At 32.8% G+C, this 21075-nt stretch overlaps 1 protein-coding gene across 1 annotated transcript in view; it reads left to right on the top strand.

Annotated features, from left to right (window-relative positions):
• LOC117113989 (E3 ubiquitin-protein transferase MAEA-like) overlaps positions 1–20700 on the top strand; it is a gene marked incomplete at its 3' end in the record, with an annotated part of 59027 nt that extends 38327 nt beyond the window's left edge. The window contains 6 exon segments of the mRNA XM_033257497.1: positions 448–570; positions 3316–3501; positions 9921–10054; positions 18823–18947; positions 19569–19633; positions 20406–20700. Coding sequence (XP_033113388.1) covers positions 448–570; positions 3316–3501; positions 9921–10054; positions 18823–18947; positions 19569–19633; positions 20406–20507 — 735 coding nt within the window.
• Between the last annotated feature and the right edge of the window lie 375 nt (positions 20701–21075).

Here is a 21075-nt window from a genome sequence, read left to right as displayed (position 1 = left end):
ATTATAGCATGTACAATACGCCTTTATAACTAATGCACCTCAAGATGTTTACAATCTTCAATATCCATATCCCTGACCTTCATTTCAAGAACGTATTCAAAATATTTGTACCATAAAGTAAAATGAAATTTTAAATAGGATTAACGAACATGTAAAACAGGGTTTCATTTTTTTAACCTCTGGACTGTTTGATGTCAAATAAAATAAATGAAATGAAATGGTTGTTATAACTATTGTTATCTACAAAATGATAAGAGAATGTTGATAACAATAGTTCTTATAATAATCTCATGGTAAGATGATTATAACTATTGTTATTAACATTATTTTTATAATTTTGTCATCATTACTATCGTTAATTTCAGTTATTAAAATTTATTTTTTTTATCATTCCTCATATTTAATAATACAATACTATAACTTTAAAATCTCTTTGACTCATTGCAGGATCTGACTAATATGAAACTGTTCATGGAATCAAGAGATGTTGAAGAATCGTTATTAAAGCGAGAAACAGCACCCTGTCTTAATTGGTGTCATGACAACAAGTCTAAACTTAAAAAGATTAAAGTAAGTTGAATGCAGACATCAACAACAACATAGTGTTTGACTGCCCAGTATTGAAGAACAACATGAAGATCTTACGAGGCCAAAAAATGTTTTTTTCCGACAGGAAATTTTAAATAAGGAGGATGAGGGAGCTATTTGGCGTTTTTTTTTTCATTACAAGATGGCTGCAGGTGTCCCAAGTTGGGAAAAGTCCCTTCCATGAGATCTAGTTAAATTTGCTCCTTAACACATTTAATTTTATTTTGCAGTGCATGGCAATACCTATCAGCTCTGACTTCCACTAGACAATTGGTAATAAAATACATGCAAATATCATGAATTTGCAGGAGGTTGGTTATTTTCCGGGAGATTCTTGCTTGCTTACGACAGTACTGAAAAACCGTCCCCATTTCTGAGATATTTGACCTCCCCGTGACCTTCACCCATATACCAGCGGCATACGTGGGGCTACGGGCTGGCCCTGGGCCTTCTCGCCCCTTTTGGAAAGTAAAAAAAAAGAAAGAAAGAAAAAAGAAATAATTGATGGCCCAAAACGCCTCAGAGGTTATTGTCAGGCGTCTAGAAAACAAAAATTTTGTGGGGCATGCCCTGGACCCACTAGGGTAGTGTTGTCTCGATCGGCCCGACTTTCGGCCCTCCCCCTTTCAGATATCTCTGAATCCGCCCCTGTATACATAGTCAACTATCTTGGCCTATACTTGTAGTATTTCTCATCACTTACATCTAATTCAGTCCTATGAGATTCAGAAATTCAGATATAATATTATGTTTGTAAAGAAGACAAGAAAATAACAACAAATTAAATATAAGAGGATGAAGATAATAAGCTTTCCCTGTTTTTTATGTTGAAAATAGCCTTAACATTAATTTTTTATGCTATCTGTTTGAAGTATAAACTTTAGAACACAATTTTCTCTTACATTTCCAGCTGTCATAATTTAATTTAACATCATTTAACTTTGATGAACAGAAAATCCTCAAACTTTTTTGATAAGAAACCATTTTTGAAGCTTTTCGTGTAAAAACAAATTTTATCGTAGCAACGTTTAGTTTAAGACTATGTTCTACATACGCATTTGCCAATTCCAATTACATAATCTACAAACTATCGCGCTTTCTGACTCAAAGATAAATGGATCTTCTTTGACGAAGAACAGGTACGCACGCCTGTCTCATGTCTGTGAAATCGAAAATCAAGGCCGCAGACGCCATCTTGCCTCTCCAAATGGTTTCTCCTTTGCCGAGAAAATTATTCCTGTTTTTTTGCAAATAAGCCCCCATGCAGGAAGCATGTTGATTTTCCCCTGCATTTTATTTATCTGTGAACACCCAGTTTCCTCCCACGAGTCCTTCTGTCGGTTTATTGAACCAACCGAAAAGAGAAAAATTATACTTTTTTTACCATCGACGTTTAAAGGGAATCGTCATAAGAACTCTACATTAGCTGTTGTTTATAAGAATAGCACCATCTTCTGAAGTATTAATAAAAGTGAACATTAACAAAGATCTACATCTTAGTGTTTCATTATAGTTATAGGTTACGAATATAAAATTGAGCTGAAAATAATCAGCGTAGTCATTCTGGCAGGATACTTTGAACTTCTTTATTAGTCGTCTTCCTCTTTCCTAAATTTATCTGCTTTTCCATCGAATCCTTTCTTCAATTATTTTCTATCCCACTTGGATTTTTGATGTGATTGAAAGAAAGGTCTCTGTAGACTGTAAAAATGCTGCAGAATAATTTTTTAAATAATTTTTTGCAGGTTAGCTAATAATAATACTTCTTTGTCATGCTACATATTAAAAGTTTAATCCATCCAACAAACTTCATTATTTTTTATTTTATATATAAATATGTATGACCACCGAGTGGTGGATTTTTTTTTGGGGAGGGGGGCGGTGCCTCCTCCCTAAATATGTAACCATTTTTAAAAATTGAGAAAAAAGGTAAATTATATTTAAATTTATGACTGAGAGTGCCATTTCCAGCCATCTAGAGGTGCTGTAATCATAAAATTTCTTAACTCAGCCCCAACCATGGTGGGACTGGGTGGTGTATACCTTATATCTGTGAAAATCCCTCTGAGGGCGCCCTTTATTTTCAATTTTTCGATCCGCCACTGCTACCCATATAAACTGTAAATAAAAAATGTGTATACTTTCAAAAATTAGAAAAATGGAAAATTAGAATGAGAACATTTTTTTTTTCTTGCTTTACATGGGTGTTCATACTGTTTCAGCGAGCCCTTAACTTAAGGGGTTTAAAAGTGCTGGAGAACGGAGCAGTGACAATGATTCTTCTGCCATTTATGCTGTTTTTCATTATTGTTCTTTTTGTAGTATTAGGATATTTCATGGTTATGTTTCTTTTTTGTTGTTGAAATGCAAAGTGTATAGGGGCAACCTTTTATTACTATTAAAGAATATACCATCAAAATACTCTGAAAATAATGATTTACATTTACATTTTTACCTTACTATCTGTTTTGGCACTTGAAACCTGTAGCTTAATGCATGAGTAACATAACGTTATTTCAAATTATTGACACTCAACATACATTACATACACATATGATGCACCGAAGTGAACGTAGAATACATACGTACATATTGAAACTCATGCACAGGTGTCATTCACAGCCCCAGTTGCTAATCATTTTTAATGACTTAATAACTTCTGATTTCTTGACGCTTTCTAATCAGTCATTTTTTTTTTAAATTCCTTCTCCCTGTTTCCTTTCCCAGAGTTCATTAGAATTTAATCTCCGCACCCAGCAGTTTATTGAGTTGATTAGGAGTAACAAGCGACTAGAGGCTGTCAAACAGGCACGGAAGTACTTCACTAGCCTTGAGGGTGATCAATTATTGGAGGTACAGAAGGTGATGGGGCTGCTAGCATTCCCATCTTCAACAGATGTTTCTCCCTACAAGGTACAGTAGTGCGACATTACTTTGTCTCTATCAATATTAATACTCATCTGACCCACTTTATCTGATTATAATAGAGTGTGGTTGACTTCTCAATGCAGGTCTTCTATCTTTGTCTTACTGTCTCAACTAGATATTATCAGTCTAGACATATGCCCTCCCAGTCATACATGTCCCCAGCCTTATACAGAATACTTTTTGTTTATTCTTTTCTACTGCTCCCCCCCCCCATTCATCCCCCTCTCCAGTTGTATTTATCCTAACCCTATATTAACAATACCATGTGAAATTCCCCATTTATTTTCTTTGTTTATACATTCACTTTAACAATATATCTGCATGTTTCTGTTTTATACTTTGTAAAACTGCAAGAAATATTATTGTTGTTATCAATCAAAATTAGTAATACTTTTTGTCATCCCATTCACATATGTCTCTGGACCCGTATCTACAATACTTTTTGTCACCCTTATCATTTATGTCTGCAGATCAATATCAACTATACCATTTGTCCTTTACATAAATTTCTGTCCCATACCGATGATACCATTTGGCTTGTAGTGATGCTCATCACACTATATGTATCTCCAACCATTTAAATCTGTATTTTAACCACCCGAGAAAGGGAAACAAATATTCAACACTACAATTTGTAACAATCTTCCTACTTTAGTGTCACTCAACACTCTATCTTCCCACCTTGTCTATCGACAGTTATCACAACGCTATATCACTGTCAAATACCTCAACACATCATCTTTCAACACTCCTATTTTATGCCTCATCTACCACTTGTTTTTCATCACCATCTCCCCAACACCTTGTGTCTGAACACAAACCAGAACATTAACTCTTTTCCTAACTATATCTTTCAACACTTTGAAAACCTTGTTTGTTTACACTAATTTTTCTTAACACTATTTTTATAACACTTTTCTATCAACACATTCGTCTTTTAACATTTTCTTGCACACACACTCACTTAACATGTGTATTTCATTATTAATTGGACTGACATTATGTCTCCCAGCACACAAATCATTTAACACTAAGTTTTTGGCCAGAAATTTTTTTAATTTAAAAGCAATTCTCTTTCTCTTCATTATTTTTATAATTTTGGCGAGGAGTGGGGGGGGGGGGTGGCTTCCTCTTTATTTATGAGTAAAAAAAGAATATTTAAATATATAAGTAAAAATTAATACTTTTAGATTGTAATAAATGATACATGGTTAATATAAAGCACATTTGATATATTTTATAGTTCAAAGTTCATTTTATTTGTTCTTTCGGAAAATTCAAATTGACATGCAGTTGCTGAAGGGTTAGTTAATAAAAGAGCAGCATGAATGCATCAATAGATGTAGAAGGTTATTCTAATCTGCTCTCTATTCATGCTGGTTGTCTTCATTAAACAAGATGATGGCGCATGGAATGAATGAGTTTAAGAAACGTTTAGTCCTGGATCGTGAAGCCTTAGGTTATCTACCAGATCCTAATCAATGATAATTACTTAAGAGATAGATGATTCTTATCTTGTACATGTTCATGAACCTACTCATATTCAGCATGAATGATGTTCTTTATCAACCTACTTGTTAATTAAATATTGTACATTTTAGAAGATGGTTTCTTCAGAGGGTACTAAACCAAATAAATTAATGCTGATCAAGAAAAATATGTACTATATTCACTATTAATATTGAATTCGAAAAAATAGAAACAATAAAAATAGCACTAGGTCAGAGTAGTGTTGAGGAAGTATCTGAGATGACCCTCTAAGTTCCTACTGGAATTCAATTTCCGGAAAAGTCCCCAAATGAAATCACTGTCTCCATAATTTACCCCTGTGTTCTGCTGTCCCTTTCGTTTTGTAATCCGGAGAGCACGTTCTAGCCCCGCTAAATGCTACCCGAGGTTCAGAAGTTTAAGAGCGTTGAGGAAGAGAACATTCACTATTTTATTACAGGCACCGCCAGGCTAAGATGTATGTGTTTAGGGGTATTTTAAAAAATGACATGATTCTTCAAGGAAGTCCTTCTGACAAGTTGTCAGCATCAATTTATCCCGTTTCATTTTTCCGCCAAAACCACCCGCATCTAAAGAAGCCAATGTGAAGAAACGGAATCCGTACTTAAAAGATAATTTTGAGCATAATGAAGTTTACGTTTCGTTCAATTAGGCGACTTAATGTTTTAAATTTTAATTTGTTTTGTATTTATGTATTTATATCGAGTCCTGTTTTATCATAGTATGTGAACCTAAAGGCTAACATGAAGCATTAATGTAAATTGGCTGTATTATTACGTTTCTTGCACAATAAGATTTGAAATCATTACACATAATTGGCATTCAGTTAATTGTATAGTTTAAGTAAATATCATTGTTTACTATTATTTTCCAAAATACAGCTCTCCAATTTACTTTATATATAGGGTAATAATGTTTGTTCATATGTGTTCTATGATATATCTTACACACTCCAAAAAGACACAAGAAAAGTGACTCAACAAAGAGGCCAGACGCCCCTTGCTAAAGAGCTAAGCAAAGCAACCATTGTCAGTTCCAGCGTTTGGCATTTTCATGCCTATGTATAGTGTACAAAGTTGTCTACCCTCCCCCCCCCCCTGCATACTGTTTGTGCACTTGTGAAAATATTGGTAATTGTGAACAACCCCTAAACACATTATCGTACTTGATTAAATGAGATAATCTTGTTTTATTGCACCTATGATTGCAAGGTGATCTTTAATAATAGAAATAGGAAACAATGCATAAATTAATTTTAAAAATGAAACATAAAGTAAGAAAGAAAAGCGAATTTGTGATTATGTTATTTTTAAATATTTGAGTCAAACAGTTATAATGTTCGCAATACAACTATTTTATTGGATTATACAAAAGTTGATATCGTTTAAAAAGATACTGTAAATAGTAATATTACCGCCTGTCTGACGGCTGGAGATACCTCTAGCGCCATGAATCATCGTTGTCATCAAATCATAACATAAACATTCAGTATATGATGTTTAAAAATATATATCGCCTACAGTAAAAACTAATAGGAGGGAGATTTTCTTCTTTGTATTTTGCAAATGGAAAACAACAAAAGATAAAAATTAGTAATTCCTTTTTGAAATTTGATTCTAATAAACACTTATATAGTTTATTATTACAAGGCCCTTCTAAAGTTTGCAGTATTGGGAGTCAAATATTGATCGGGTTTTTCAGATATTTTGTGTACAGTAGCATAGTTAATGCTATGGTAGACCAAGCCAAAACATGTTTTATTTCTAGAAATTGTTACTCTCCCAACACAAAGAATCAAACAGCTTGCGAAACGCCGCAACTCATTGATAACGCTGAATTGCGGAAAGTGGGAGTCTGGTGTCTGGGTTAGAGGATGGACCTCACAGGTGTTTATGTCAACGCCAACGCCACGTTACATTCACCAACATGCCGCGCAATTATCCTATATCACTCTTGAGTATACTTGTCGTCAACAAATCCAATATCATCGTTCCGAATACGTTGAAAAGACAACCAAATAGGAATTATCCGAATTAAAACAACATTTCCCTAGCAGTTTGTCTTGTCTCTTATGACTAAATTTGTCTTTCACTCGAAAAGATTCCTTTCAGTTTGGAAAACGCTGGTGAATGTTGCGTGTCATTTTAATAGTCTACTTCGTTGATTTCGTTTCCTAACGTGTTTGCGTTGACCATAGAAACAATTGAGACGAATTAAATCAAAATAATGTTACTATCTTGTCATTTTTATGAAGTATGTGTGATTGTATGACATATTGTAATGAAGCTTGTCATATAATGTTGAACAGGTAGCTATTAAACATAATCATTTGATATTTTTTATAAGCAGTTCAAACTTGTATAAGAAAGGGCATCAGATTATGGGTCTACAAGTATGTTTGCATAATTGAATATGTTGTAATTGCGCTCTCTGCTTCCAGTCTTTGTCGCTGAGCTCCCCAATGTCATCACGCTATGAGATCATTTACACCGCCTGTTTTTTGCTAATAAACTAAAATAAATTTCAGAATTTGAATTATATATTTTGTAAGTTATTAGCTGAAAATTAAAATAACAAAATATTTTTCATAGTAATTAACATGTGCATAAATAATTCCTTTTGAATATTCTATGTATAGGCCTTTAAATTAGCCAGTAATAGAATTAAATAGTAGAATGAATAGTGTGGATTAATATATCTTGCCATTCAGAAAGAAAATAATATAGGAGTCAGTTACTTGTTGTTGATCCTTAAACTGTACCTACACTGCCCTCAAGCACCTGCTTACTCTGAACTATTTTCTGTGGAGTAATGAAAAGAAATCCGTTAACATACATATAATAACATGTGCACTATATAAATACAAAGTATAATGAGCCATATTTTGGTATATTTTATTAATCAATTCCTAATATAAATAAATATTAATTAAAATTTTATATAATAAATTGAAAATTATTGTGAAAATTATCAGTATGTAAATCCTTTGGAGATGGTATTGTTAAAATGTTGTTTAATGGGAAATGTCATGGGCAAGTTATGGAATGAGGCTTTTTAATGCCATATGGTATGGGAAATTATTGTTACCATGGTAAAATCTAGAAATTATTATGCATTGCATCATCATGGCATGTATGTTGAATTATTTTAATTATCTATTTCTTTTATAAATCCCAAGCAATAAAACATTGTTAAAATAAATGAACAAAAAAAATGTACTGTAGATGTTTTCTTGAGGAAAATAATGATTTATAATACAGACAATTTGATTGGTTAAAAAGAAAGTATAGTTGAATTTTGATTGGTTGAGGAATTTGATTGAATGTACTATGTGAATGAGTTTGATTGGTCAGAATGTTTTTGAACATGTTATGTACAGCACAGTGTTAATAACTGACCTACAAAATGCGTTGTCTGTGCAATGTACAATTAATATATTTGGCAAGGAATTAATTTGGGTTTTCAAAATTATCATGGTCATTACCATCCTTCTCTGCTCCAAAGGAAAACAATAATAATTTAGACAGGTATTGCTTGAATTTGACACATTTTAACACATCTGTTAATCCATTTATGACAACTTGTGTTAGAATTTTTGTAGCTGTTATTGTACAACTGTTTATAATTTATGTTTGTTTTCTGGTATATAAAAAAAAAACCATGTAAGAAGCAAAAAAAGTCTAAAATATATGCATCACGTAAATTTATAGGTTAAGAAGATCTAATTTTTAAACAATGATACAAATCCTTATAATAAATCCAAATTCAAATAAAAACGTTAAATCTATTAATAATCATCATAGATTGATAATTAACCTGACGATGATTAGAATGCGTGGAATTTTGTGTCTCTTTGATTTGCATACATGTGTGTATTTTAAGAATTACACATTTCAATCTGTAAGAAGCAAAAAAAGTCTAAAATTAATGCATCACATAAATTTATAGGTTAAGAAGATCTGATTTTTAAACAATAAAAATCCTTATAATAAAGCCAGATTCAAATAAAAACATTAAATCAATTACTAATCATCGTAGATTGATAATTAACCTGACGATGATTGGAATGCGTGGCATTTTGTGTCTCTTTGATTTGCATACATGTGTGTATTTCAAGCATTACACATTTCAATGTGATGATTATCATTAGCCAGCAGAAAGAAGGAAATTTGTCTGTAAATTTCATATTTCAATAACCCCTGATCAAACAGGCTAAGTTTTCCCCTCTGTACTGCAAGTAGTTAATGGTTGGGTATTTATAAAGCACATAATATATGGTCTCTATGTGCAGGAATGGGAAAAGTAGAAATGTATATTTTTTTATGTTTTTTTGGTGTTCTTTTGTAATATCCTTAAACCGTACAGGGCATGTGCAGTTCTAACTTTAATAATAATTAACATTAATACATTTAAATATTGTATATTAATATAGTACATAAAAAACCTGATCATTTCATCCCCAGCATAAATTGTATAATTATTTTACCAAATTTACAGTATTTCTTTTAATATAATTTATAACATAATATTCACTGCCATGGAACCAAAACCAAACCACCCTAAACCTTAGCCCTTTAAAATATAAAATTATGAAATAAAATTATTTAACACTTGTCAGGTGTCAGTGCGTCAGTAAATATTCCACATAGAGCAAGTACGATCAATGGTAAATATTAAATGTCTCGGAATGGTTTGTCATCTCAAGTTGCAAACCAAAGGTTTATTAAAAAAAAAAAAGTCTTGGTTCTTACTCTTATCTTTAACCTTTTCACTTGCCTTAGGCATATTAAAAAAAAAAAAAAAGGATTTCTCTGCATAAATGTAGGTATAAAATTATTGAATTAAATGAAAAGAAATTAACGGAAGTTTGATTCTCACCCCTTGAATTCCCGCAGGAGCTGTTGGACATTCAGCGGTGGCAAGTTCTCGTTGAGCAATTCCGAGAAGAGAATTACAAGCTTCACCAACTTAACAACCTGTCTGTCTTTACAGTCACTTTGGAAGCTGGACTGTCTGCTATGAAGACACCGTATCCTATATTGGTTAATTATATGTTACCCATGATTAAGGGTGATGGATGTCTCTGAAAAAAATTGGGAAAACCCCCCAAAAATTTGATGAAAATATTATATGATTTACCTTTCCTGTTATTCTAAAGCCCTTCTAGTTTGAGATATTATTTGGCATGCTTTTTTTATTATTTGAAAAATGTTTATAGGGGGTAACCCTTGTACCTAAGCCTAGTTATCAGTTCATGCATGGCCATCTTAAAGCCAGGTTCCGGAGGAAACGATTTTTTTTAATATGCTGTACAACTGTTTTTTCCAAGAAAAAGGGTGTTTTAAGAAAAGTTCAGGAATGATTAATGAGATACAGCTGTTTGAATATTTAAAAACTGGGGGGGAAGGGTGTAACCATCATTTTTTCCATTTTTCCCCGCAGTTTTTAAATATTCAAATATCTATATCTCATTAACCGTTCCCAAATTTTTCATCAAAAACCCTTTTGTGTCTTAGCAACATCAGGTGTACAACATATCAAAAAAAATTTTTTTTCTCTGGTGCCTGGCTTTAAAAGAAAAAAATCAGCAGTTAGATTACAAACATTATTAAATGTTGTAGTAATAACATTATTAGATGTAGTTACAGATTTGTTTTCACTTAAAATCACCACTCATCGTTGATAATGACATAATTAATGAGGGGGCGGAGATGTTTGATTTGATATCTTCTGAGGATATTCTTATTTGATCAGTAATTGCATTTAGCTCTTACAAGTATTTCTGCTACCCCCTATGTTTATAGCATTATGAGTGACTGCAGTTCCATTCTTCTGTGCTTGGTGGGGTGTGTGTCCATGTATGATTATCCCTGTGTCTGTGTTTGTCGATGATTTTGACCAATTTATTTTATTTAATAATTTGCTTTAATGTGGTCTTGGGACTTCTAACAGGGTCGATGCCTCTTTGCTCCAATGTGTCAGATGTTATGTTGCGATGATGAGAGAGTCAGCATGTTATTTTTAACATGAGTTAAATTTCTTTATTTGATTTCTTTATCTTGTTTGTAATTTCAATCGTCCGTTGTGATCTCAAGATAATTAAAAATTTAGTTTGCCGGTTTTAAGACAACTGTTCACTGTCTATAATCAACAGGTGTCTGAAATAGTATGCGTTTGTATATATTATCTTCTCTCCCCTTTCCACATTAATGTTATTACAGGAGTCACAGGTGTTAGTAAAGACAGAGGTTATAGGGGGTGGAGATACTTGATTTAATATTTTGTTAGGATATTGTTTTTATTTGTATAACTTAATTTCATTTGGACAACTACATGTTGTTTAGTTATAGGCTGTCAGTGAAACATGATGATGATGTGGAAGGTGTTGATTGATTGATTGATTAATTATTGACAAATTTAACAAATTCAAAAAGTGGTGATGCAATGCAGGTTATTTTAAAGTACATGCAACATGATATAAATTCATCAGAAAAAAAGGAGAAATACAAAAGGGGAAGACAAGTTCTAGATCGTACAATTAGCGGGGTCCAAAAAGTTGAGAGACAAGGAAAACGATTTTAAAATCTTTACTAATAATGCAAAAAAAAAAAAAAAAACATTTTAGATTGCCTGACCTTGACAAAATCAAAATATAGGGTTCAATTTTTTGTCACTAAGGAGAAACTTAAAAATACTTCTTAATGGTTTGAAAAACTGTAGCTACCATCAACCAAACTGGTAATAAACAATAGAATTATAGGCCTTCAGAACTCATCTGCCTCACAAGTAATTTTATTGAAATATTGATTATTAATGAAACAGAACTAGTTTTTAAATTTTTTTCAGATGATAGGATTAATTTTTAATAGTGAAAAAAATCTCAAAAGTCAAAAATTAGTAAGCCTGACAACTAAATTATTGTTTTTCTTGAAAGGTCAAATTGTGATTATATCCGGGTTTCAGGTTTTATGGGAACATGACACACATAATTAATTTAACCAAATTCGCAAGTAAATGAAAAGAAAGTCAATTACATCAGTCATGTCAAATGTATTTGTTCAACAATGTTTAAACATTTTGTTTTGTTATTTTAGGTATTTCAAAAGAAAAAGATATTTTAAAAATATGAAGTAACAACAAAAAAAAAACATGAATTATTTTATCAATTTTATTAATAATTTTCATGATTTATTTTTAATTCTTAATTTTTCCACATAATTTATTTTATCAAGTACATGCAAAAAGATTTATTCAGGTATGTCTTTAAGTATTTATTCAACAATATTTTAACTTTATTTTTTTTAATTTTAAGTATTCAAAGGAAAAAAGATATTTCAAACATATAAAGTAGCAACAATACTGCTTTCATATGAAAATTAATTTATAAGTGTTATTAATAATTTTCATGATTTAATATAAATTTTTAGTTCTTAATTAATTTTCCCTAAAGTCCTTCAGTGTATTTTATACCACTGGCATTAGTTATCTTTCACTTTAGTTTGAAGTGTTTTTTTTCTAAACTCACTCCATCTGAATTCTATAGCTTGTCATTTGTAATTAATAGGACAGCAGAATAATGGGGGGAAGAATTGTATATTTAGTAGTCCAACGGTTTGAGCAAGAGCGGTGAAAACCAGTGCAGTGGTTTTGATGTGTTCTGCCAGATTTATGCAACAAAACATGCGTTTTAGTGACCATTTTACTTCAAATTCTGCTTATTCAGACTTACTGTGAAGATCCCCTTGTGTCTACCTATTACTGCTTATTACTTATATGATCAGTCTTCTGACACAGTGTCAGCTGAAGATAACGATGTGTCGCGACAATGTGGGAAGCAAGCCCTTATCGATAAGCTTCCATTTTGTCCTGCTTTTCCTCAAGGTTGAGGGTAAGTTTGAGGGCAGTATAACTGCGATCTACCAACTTAGCTTTTTAAAATGAATCCCAGCAGCTGGTTGGCTGTTAGAACTTATCCAAATTGTTAGTTTTATGATTCTGAGTGTTGATTGGTTGGTAAACTTTTCACATAAATAATTCATAAAACCATAGGTGTTTATTTTCTCTTCACATATTTCTGTATGGAATATTCCTGGTTTTTTATTTCACATTTACCTACAGAACAGGTGATTACTTGGAAGTTGTGAAAGAAAAGTTGTAAATTGTTCTTTTATAGAGAGTATTACATTAAATTGAAGACGTGTTCTTTTATTTATTAGCTTGCAACATGTGCTAAAATGAAATGCAAATTATTGTATTCTAAAAATAAGTATTTTTATTTATTAACTACGTATTTCAATAATTTTGTTTGCAGGCATTTTTCTAGATAAAACGTAATTTTGTGTATATACCTCAGATAATATGTATAGAAAATTTAGTGCGAAATTAATAATTACACTCACGAACTGCTCTTTCCATAATTTATTGTTACTGTTATACAGATAGATATATAACATAAAATTATAATAAATATATTGTTAAATTTTCCTCACATTTCAGAATTAACCTTTAATATAATGATAAAATTAATCTTTTTTACTATATTGATTGAAAATACTGTTTTCTCATTGTTTTCACAAGATATTTTTTTTAGACACTTTGTTGTTAACATTTTAAAATTCATAAGAAATTCCAGACGACAGATTGACTTGTCTCGCATGTAATTCTTAAAATTTGCATCGAGGACCAATTTGTTGGCGAGGCAAATTAGATAATGCTTAGAGAGGAAACGGATTGAGTTAAGAACACGGCACCCCTAAGCTTCTGATGTTAGAACAGGATAAAATGTATGTTAAAGGTCAAAGTATAACATGGATCTGTCAGTACAGGCATAAGAGTATGTTCATGTCAAAATATGTTGTTTTTATTTCATTATGATTGATCGCAATTGATGTTTATAAAACCTAATTTCACATCTCAAAATAGCTTACTCTAATTTCACCTTGAAAATTAAATCTGGTACCATGTTTACAGTAATCAAAGCTATCACTCTTTTCAAAAGATATTTATAAAACTAAAATTTACATAATTTTTTGTTAGTATCAGCAGGGAGCTACTATGTAGCACAGCCCTGGTATCAGCCAATGTGATATGCCATCACCATTCCCCTCTCCACACTTCACCCTCTCCGCCCTCCCCTTTCACCACTCGTAGCTCTTCGACTCAGTGTATAGATCTCAACCCGAAGTTGGTGTCAACAGGGCAGAAGAGCAAGCAGTGTTTTATTGTAAATTTTCAAATTGTATGTTACAAAAAAGATTTAAGATATTACATCCAAGTTTCATCTCTGTTTTTTAGGTTATTGTGTTAATACCAAATTATTAATAGTGACCTCCAAATTAATAAGTTGTGATGGCAAATTGACATTAATAATTAATTATAAGTTTTCGGTACAACATGTGGCATATATACTACAAATCTCGATTGATGGTGTTTGGTTCTGAAATGAACCGTTTGGATCGTAATGTCCCAACCACCATTTTATTGCTCAGCATAACAGGTCCTAAACAACCACCATCCTGTTTTGTAACCAGATGCATTTTGTTTATTACTGTAACGGAACTCTTAGTTGTATATAGCACTTACTAACTATAAACCCAGAAAAAAAATATCTAGAACCATAGAAGTTGACCCAGTTAATTTGCAAGTTTGCTGCTTGTTAATTGGACTACACAAGACCAACGCAGTTACGACTTCCTTCTGGTGTTTGAAGTGGCGCCACTCGTTCTGAGATCAGCATTTTTGCAGTCGTATCTCTATATTTGGCTTGGCTTTGAAACGCTTTGTGCCACAGGGCCAAATGAGGAAGGGGAATGCCAGGGTGTCCTGAAGTTTGGATCACGTATCTCAGAAGCCTATCTCTCCCACGAGACGCTTACTTCTGTGTAATCCGTCAGTAAAATTTAATTTAAAAATTTAAATTCACTTTCAGGACGTGCTATTTGCGCTATCAATTTTTGCCTGCGTCTGTTCATAAAACACAATTTGCAACTGTGTGTTGCATTAAATGCCAGTGTTTAGTTGGAGGTGGGGATAACGTGCAATGACAAAGGAAGTACTGTAGTGTGTACAGTATGTGAAGTAGAATACAGTAGTATAAGGAGGAGGAAACATTGGTATTTTAAGTTGTAATCTTTTTCACCATAGTACAGTATATATAGGTTTATATTTAAAGTAATTTACTGCTGTAAGGAATGGCAAATACAATTCAATTCAACTTTTATTTTAGGAATAGAATATCCATAGCAAGCAACACAATAACAAATGACAAAAAGAAAAATCAGTTACAAAAACTATACATTCAGGGGTAGGGACGTCACTTTCCTAAGGTCGAAATGACCTGCATACCCCACCCTAACCAAACTATGCATTACTGGGTAGGGATGTTACTCCACTGAGGTCCTAATGACCTGCATACTCCACCCTAACTGAAATATGCATTACCATATATTAGCTCATATTAAAGTAGTTTAGCCAACCTTTTTGAAGCACCTATACATGAAGACAGCAAGCTAATTACCCCCAAAATATGTAATGTGTTTTATGTAGAATGAGTATTGCATAATAGAAAGGGATTAGAATGAATGCGCTCGTTGATTGCGATCGGGAGTAATCAGCTTTGGATTACCACCGACTACACCGCAACCGATCACAACAGAGTGTAGTGTGAATAGGGTATTACCCTCTGGTTCATTCATGTCAAGCCCTTCCAGATCTGGCACAGGCCTCTTCCACAGATGGAGTCTAGCCCATCCTAGTACAACCCATTAGTCAACAATTCTTTATTTCATTAATCTTTATGAATTTCTAAATATTGCCTCAGGAAAATAAAAGTGAGCATGTCTCATTGAATGTCATTATGTCTTGCATGTGATACAAAAAAGTAGGATCTGAAAACAATTGGGAAAAACTTGGCCAAACAATATTTGCATTTAAAGTTCCTGTTATATCCCACACGTACCCAGTCCCCTTACAGGCATCATAGAAGCTTGAAGTCAATTTAAATTATAGGGATAGAATATGCCTTGTCGTCATGATTACTAAAAGTTATGGTTTTATATTTGAGTGTGCACCATCCCCAATTACACACTTAAGCTTAAAATCAGTTTAAAATATGAGGATAGAATATACCTGGTTGTCATGTTCACTCATTTTCATTTTTTGATGTTTGAGGGACCCTGTAATAAAGAACTGCTGCATGTCTGCATTACAAGTCCATTTCATTTATATTGATCGATGGATTGATTGATTTATTGATTGATTGATTGACTTTATTTCAGAATCAAATCCATAAAATATAAACAAATTTCAAGTAAAGAACAATTGTATGCAATCATCATGATATGAGGAACACACATCACAACATTTACTTAAGTAACCATTGCCGCTTGGCAAACAGATTAGAATATCTTAGTGTGTGCTTAACAATACACCTCACAAGGTAATTTTGCATATGTTCTACCTTAAGCATAAAACTATGTACACTTTTTCGAATATACACATAAACTGACGGAATTCTCTGAGATGCAAAAATGAGACAGGCATATATAGGCATATGTATCAGCATTCTTAACAAGTTCAGAATTTGGGGTATTGGGCATAATTATAGTTGAATAAACAGAATTATTGAACTGTCGGTTAAAAACGTTTGTTAAATACAAATTGGATTCAAGGGAAAAATTGAAGCAAAAACAAAGAAATTTGTTGAGCCAAAGGAACTTAAGTTTAACAGCTTGCACATCAATCAATAAAATACTCAATCAGCCACTATGATTATCAATTAACTTCTTAATGAAAAACAAAATTAATAAAACTTCAATCACTCAGTAGTTAAGTATGGTTTCAATAAAGTGACCAATTAGGAAATCTAAACATTTAGATTAATAGGAGGTCAATCTGTTGACCCACTTTCCCTGTGTAACACTTCTATTCCCATTGCATTCCGTGATTTTTCCCTGTGCAATTAACACTGCCACAGCATAACCATGCCACAGTGCGCGCTCTCTATTCCCCATTTAATTGTCACTAATGACACTCATTATAATGAAAACCAAATGCCACTTATTTTACAGAAAATGTTTGTCCCTGTTTGTATGTAAAGGTATGCTGTCATTGTGTATCTTAGCAGAATGTTTTCAGATGAATTAAAATTGGTAAAAAAAATAAATACTGTAATGAAGAAATTATACCTTTCTTTCAGTCAATCAAAGATTCATGCAGACAAAGTTAATTTGATGTCATTATTTTTATCTTTTTTTAGTAAAATAAATTGAAACACTTCCCCTATCCATTTCATTCCCACCAAGGACATTTAAAAATTAATTTTCTTATCAAGAATAGATTGAAAGTTTCTCCTCTCGGGAGTTATCGTTCCGCATTTCAATGCAAATTTCACGATTGAAACATCAAGTTGGTTAATCCTAATAGTGACACATACATGTTAGGTGTCTGTAAATATTTAGAGGAAAAACAGAATGTTATGGTAAAAACATGTCATTTTATATTAAGTATGTACATGATTTTTATTTAGATTTTTACAGATTTTTTTTTTTTTTTTATCTCCCTTTTGACTATTTTGTTGGTAGTTTTATTTCTATAATTTTAATAATTTTCTATAGATAAATTATTTTATATGGAATTAGATTTTTTTAATGTTTTTTTTAATAATGTTTAGTCTCCTAATATTGGTTTAGATACTGTTATTTTATTCTTATTGTGTAGTCCTTATTCTTTTTCTTTATATTTTCCACTCGTCTGGCAAAGTTGAGCCAATTTTTAGTATATTCTATTTTTTCTATTACATTCTCACATAATAGAAAAGAATTATGTGGTTACTTATTGAAATGCCAGAATTATTAAATCAATTAAGATGACAATCAAAACAACAAAACTATTAGGATGATGACAAAATTTGAATTATATATATATTTTATTAGATTTACCCGCATTTGTTATTTATAACTTCCCGCTTGTGAAGTGTTTACGCCAACTATGCCACGTTAGGACTGTAACTGGCCTAGTGGGAGTGAAGGTAATACTCTTTGAAATTGTTTCCAACAACCATGAAGTGTTGTTTGAAGTCATAAGAGGGAACACAAGGTACCATACGGGACGAACGGCGCCTTATCATTCCACCCACTGATCGCTCTTTAATATGTCTGTTGTAAACTACATCTTCCTTGACGACTTATTTCCAGTCAGTGTTACCATAGCAGCAGCAAAAACCCGGACTGCCCCGTGTGTAGTAAAAATTTGAATCAACTTTGCTTGCCATGGCTGCTGAATGTCTGTCTCTTATACACATCTAGATGTGTATAAGAGACAGATATTGATTTAGATACTGTTATTTTATTCTTATTGTGTAGTCCTTATTCTTTTTCTTTATATTTTCCACTCGTCTGGCAAAGTTGAGCCAATTTTTAGTATATTCTATTTTTTCTATTACATTCTCTCATAATAGAAAAGAGTTGTGTAGTTACTTATTGAAATGCCAGAATTGTTAAATCAATTAAGATGACAATCAAAACAACAATTTATTAGATTTACCCGCATTTGTTATTTATAACTTCCCGCTTGTGAAGTGTTTACGCCAACTATGCCACGTTAGGACTGTAACTGGCCTAGTGGGAGTGAAGGTAATACTCTTTGAAATTGTTTCCAACAACCATGAAGTGTTGTTTGAAGTCATAAGAGGGAACACAAGGTACCATACGGGACGAACGGCGCCTTATCATTCCACCCACTGATCGCTCTTTAATATGTCTGTTGTAAACTACATCTTCCTTGACGACTTATTTCCAGTCAGTGTTACCATAGCAGCAGCAAAAACCCGGACTGCCCCGTGTGTAGTAAAAATTTGAATCAACTAGCTCGGTCTCTGCCGTATTCTCACGCAGCACAGTCGCGTCTTATATGCAGCATATCTGGTAAGCATTATATGCAGAATTTTCCGTCTAATGGTTGAAGTTGTACATTAAGTATTAAACTGATTGTTTTTTCTTTCATATGAGTCATTTATAATCTGAAGAATGAAATATGTGTAAATGTAAAATGAATTATAAGATTTGATTTGTGTTTAATAATAGATTGTGCATTTGGAATTAGTAGCAATTGCTCACGTATTAGGTGTCACCCTGATAAGAGAAGCTCAGATTAATATTGTGTTAATGCCAATTTTGGAAAGTCATTCAACTTACTGTGGTGATGAGGATGATGGCAATAGTTATGGTCATGATTATTATGATGAAAAAGAACAGTGATGTCAGTTATTATGAGGTGGTGATGATGATAAGAACGATTACGATTATGAAAAGATAATGATGCTTGTCATAATAAAGGTGGTGATGATGTTTCTGTAAGGGATAAAAAATGATAAACATGGTTGTTATGATGATGTGATTAAATAAAGTCAAGGTGATCTCTATTTTGATGTTTGGATATCAAATCCAAGTTTGCTTGCACTTTTTACTTTCTGGTGCAGGACTATCAATATTTCACTGATCAAATGAAAACTGTTTAAAATTAATTTGATTTTATTTGTGTCAAAGGTCAAATGATGAATGAGAACAATGTCCCGATGATGTTACCAAATGGTCATGTTTATGGTGAAATTGTAAGTACAGTACGGTACCACCAGATATCAACTGATAAAATTTTATTTTATGCTCATTTTTACCTACTATCAAAATATTGTGAAAAGCTAAAAAAATTATAAATGTTTGCGTCAACTGTGAGTGACATGTAAAATAAACATTAATATTCACAATGTTATCTGAAATATACTACTACTGCTTTAAGTAAAATTGGAAGCGATTGGTGTATGTATAATTATTAGGAGGTGGAGCTGTTTCAGGCTACGGTCACACTAGCTAGGTTTACTCTGTACGGTTGAGAAATTTGTAGTCTGAACCAACCTGGATTGACTCAAGTCTGGCTTGAAATTGCTCTCAACCCAGACAGCTCAACCCAGGCAAGGTAGCCTCTTGCCTAGAATGTTCAACCCAGGCAAGGTAGCCAAGTTGACCCTGGGTTGACCTATAATTTACCATTCTACTGTCTCACAGAAGCCTGTGACCAAAATGTGACCAATCACAGTTGGCGGTACAATGTTTAGGCTCAAGGTTTTCTACTACTGTATCTGATTTAGGTCAACCCAGCTAAGTGTGGACACTGAACACTTATGAGGTCTCATCTGTACTGAGTAAACCAAGCTAGTGTGACTGTAGCCTCAGTCATGGGGATAAACCCTGCTGTGAAAAGTTTTATGCCTAAGAGACTGTGATTAAAAGGCAAGCCTCTTTACCACTATGCTATTCATTTTCACTCTGTATTAAGATAAATGAAACAAAATAATTTTTCATTGTATTCAACTTTTTTTCATTTAGTCTTTGCTTGCCATGGCTGCTGAATGTGGTGGAAGGATCATTTGTCCACGTACGAAAGAAGTCTATGACATTGACCAATTGGAAAAGGTTTTCATCATGTAGTGAAAGGCAAAAGCTGTAAATACATGCATTATACAATCAGTAACTTGAAATATTAACTACTGCCAAACAAGTCCAGTATCATCTGGAAGATGTTGCAATTGGTACCAGAGATGGAGAACCAATCAGGAGGAGGCAACCAGACAACTAAGATTTTAATGCCATCTTAACAGAGGGTGATTCATCCAGTAGAACTTAAGTCTCTTTATAAGGAGTCGGTTAAGCTTCGTTTACATAAAATCGCTACATAGCATAAGCTTGGTTTCCATACAATCGCTACACTGTCACTACACAGTAATAGCCTTGTTTTCTTAAAATAGCTACACTGCCGCTACAATGTTTTTTACAGTGCAATCATGTGTAGCATTCCCCCGACCCAATTTGGAAGATTCCCTGATTCAATCGACAGACCAATCAGCATCACCAAAAGCTATCGGGGATAGCATGTAGCAATTGTATGGAAACAAATCTATAGGGAAGGGTTGTGAGAATATCACTGTGCTTCTTAAACTACCAAGCTACACATAGCTATGTGTATTACTCTAAAGGAATGTAGAGAAGGGACACTACT

This window comes from Anneissia japonica, unplaced genomic scaffold, assembly GCF_011630105.1.
Source record: "Anneissia japonica isolate Jap-2015-1 unplaced genomic scaffold, ASM1163010v1 scaffold281_len866295_cov195, whole genome shotgun sequence".
Classification (NCBI taxonomy): domain Eukaryota; kingdom Metazoa; phylum Echinodermata; class Crinoidea; order Comatulida; family Comatulidae; genus Anneissia; species Anneissia japonica.
Note: the sequence above shows the minus strand (reverse complement) of the source record. Positions and strands in the feature narration are given on the sequence as shown.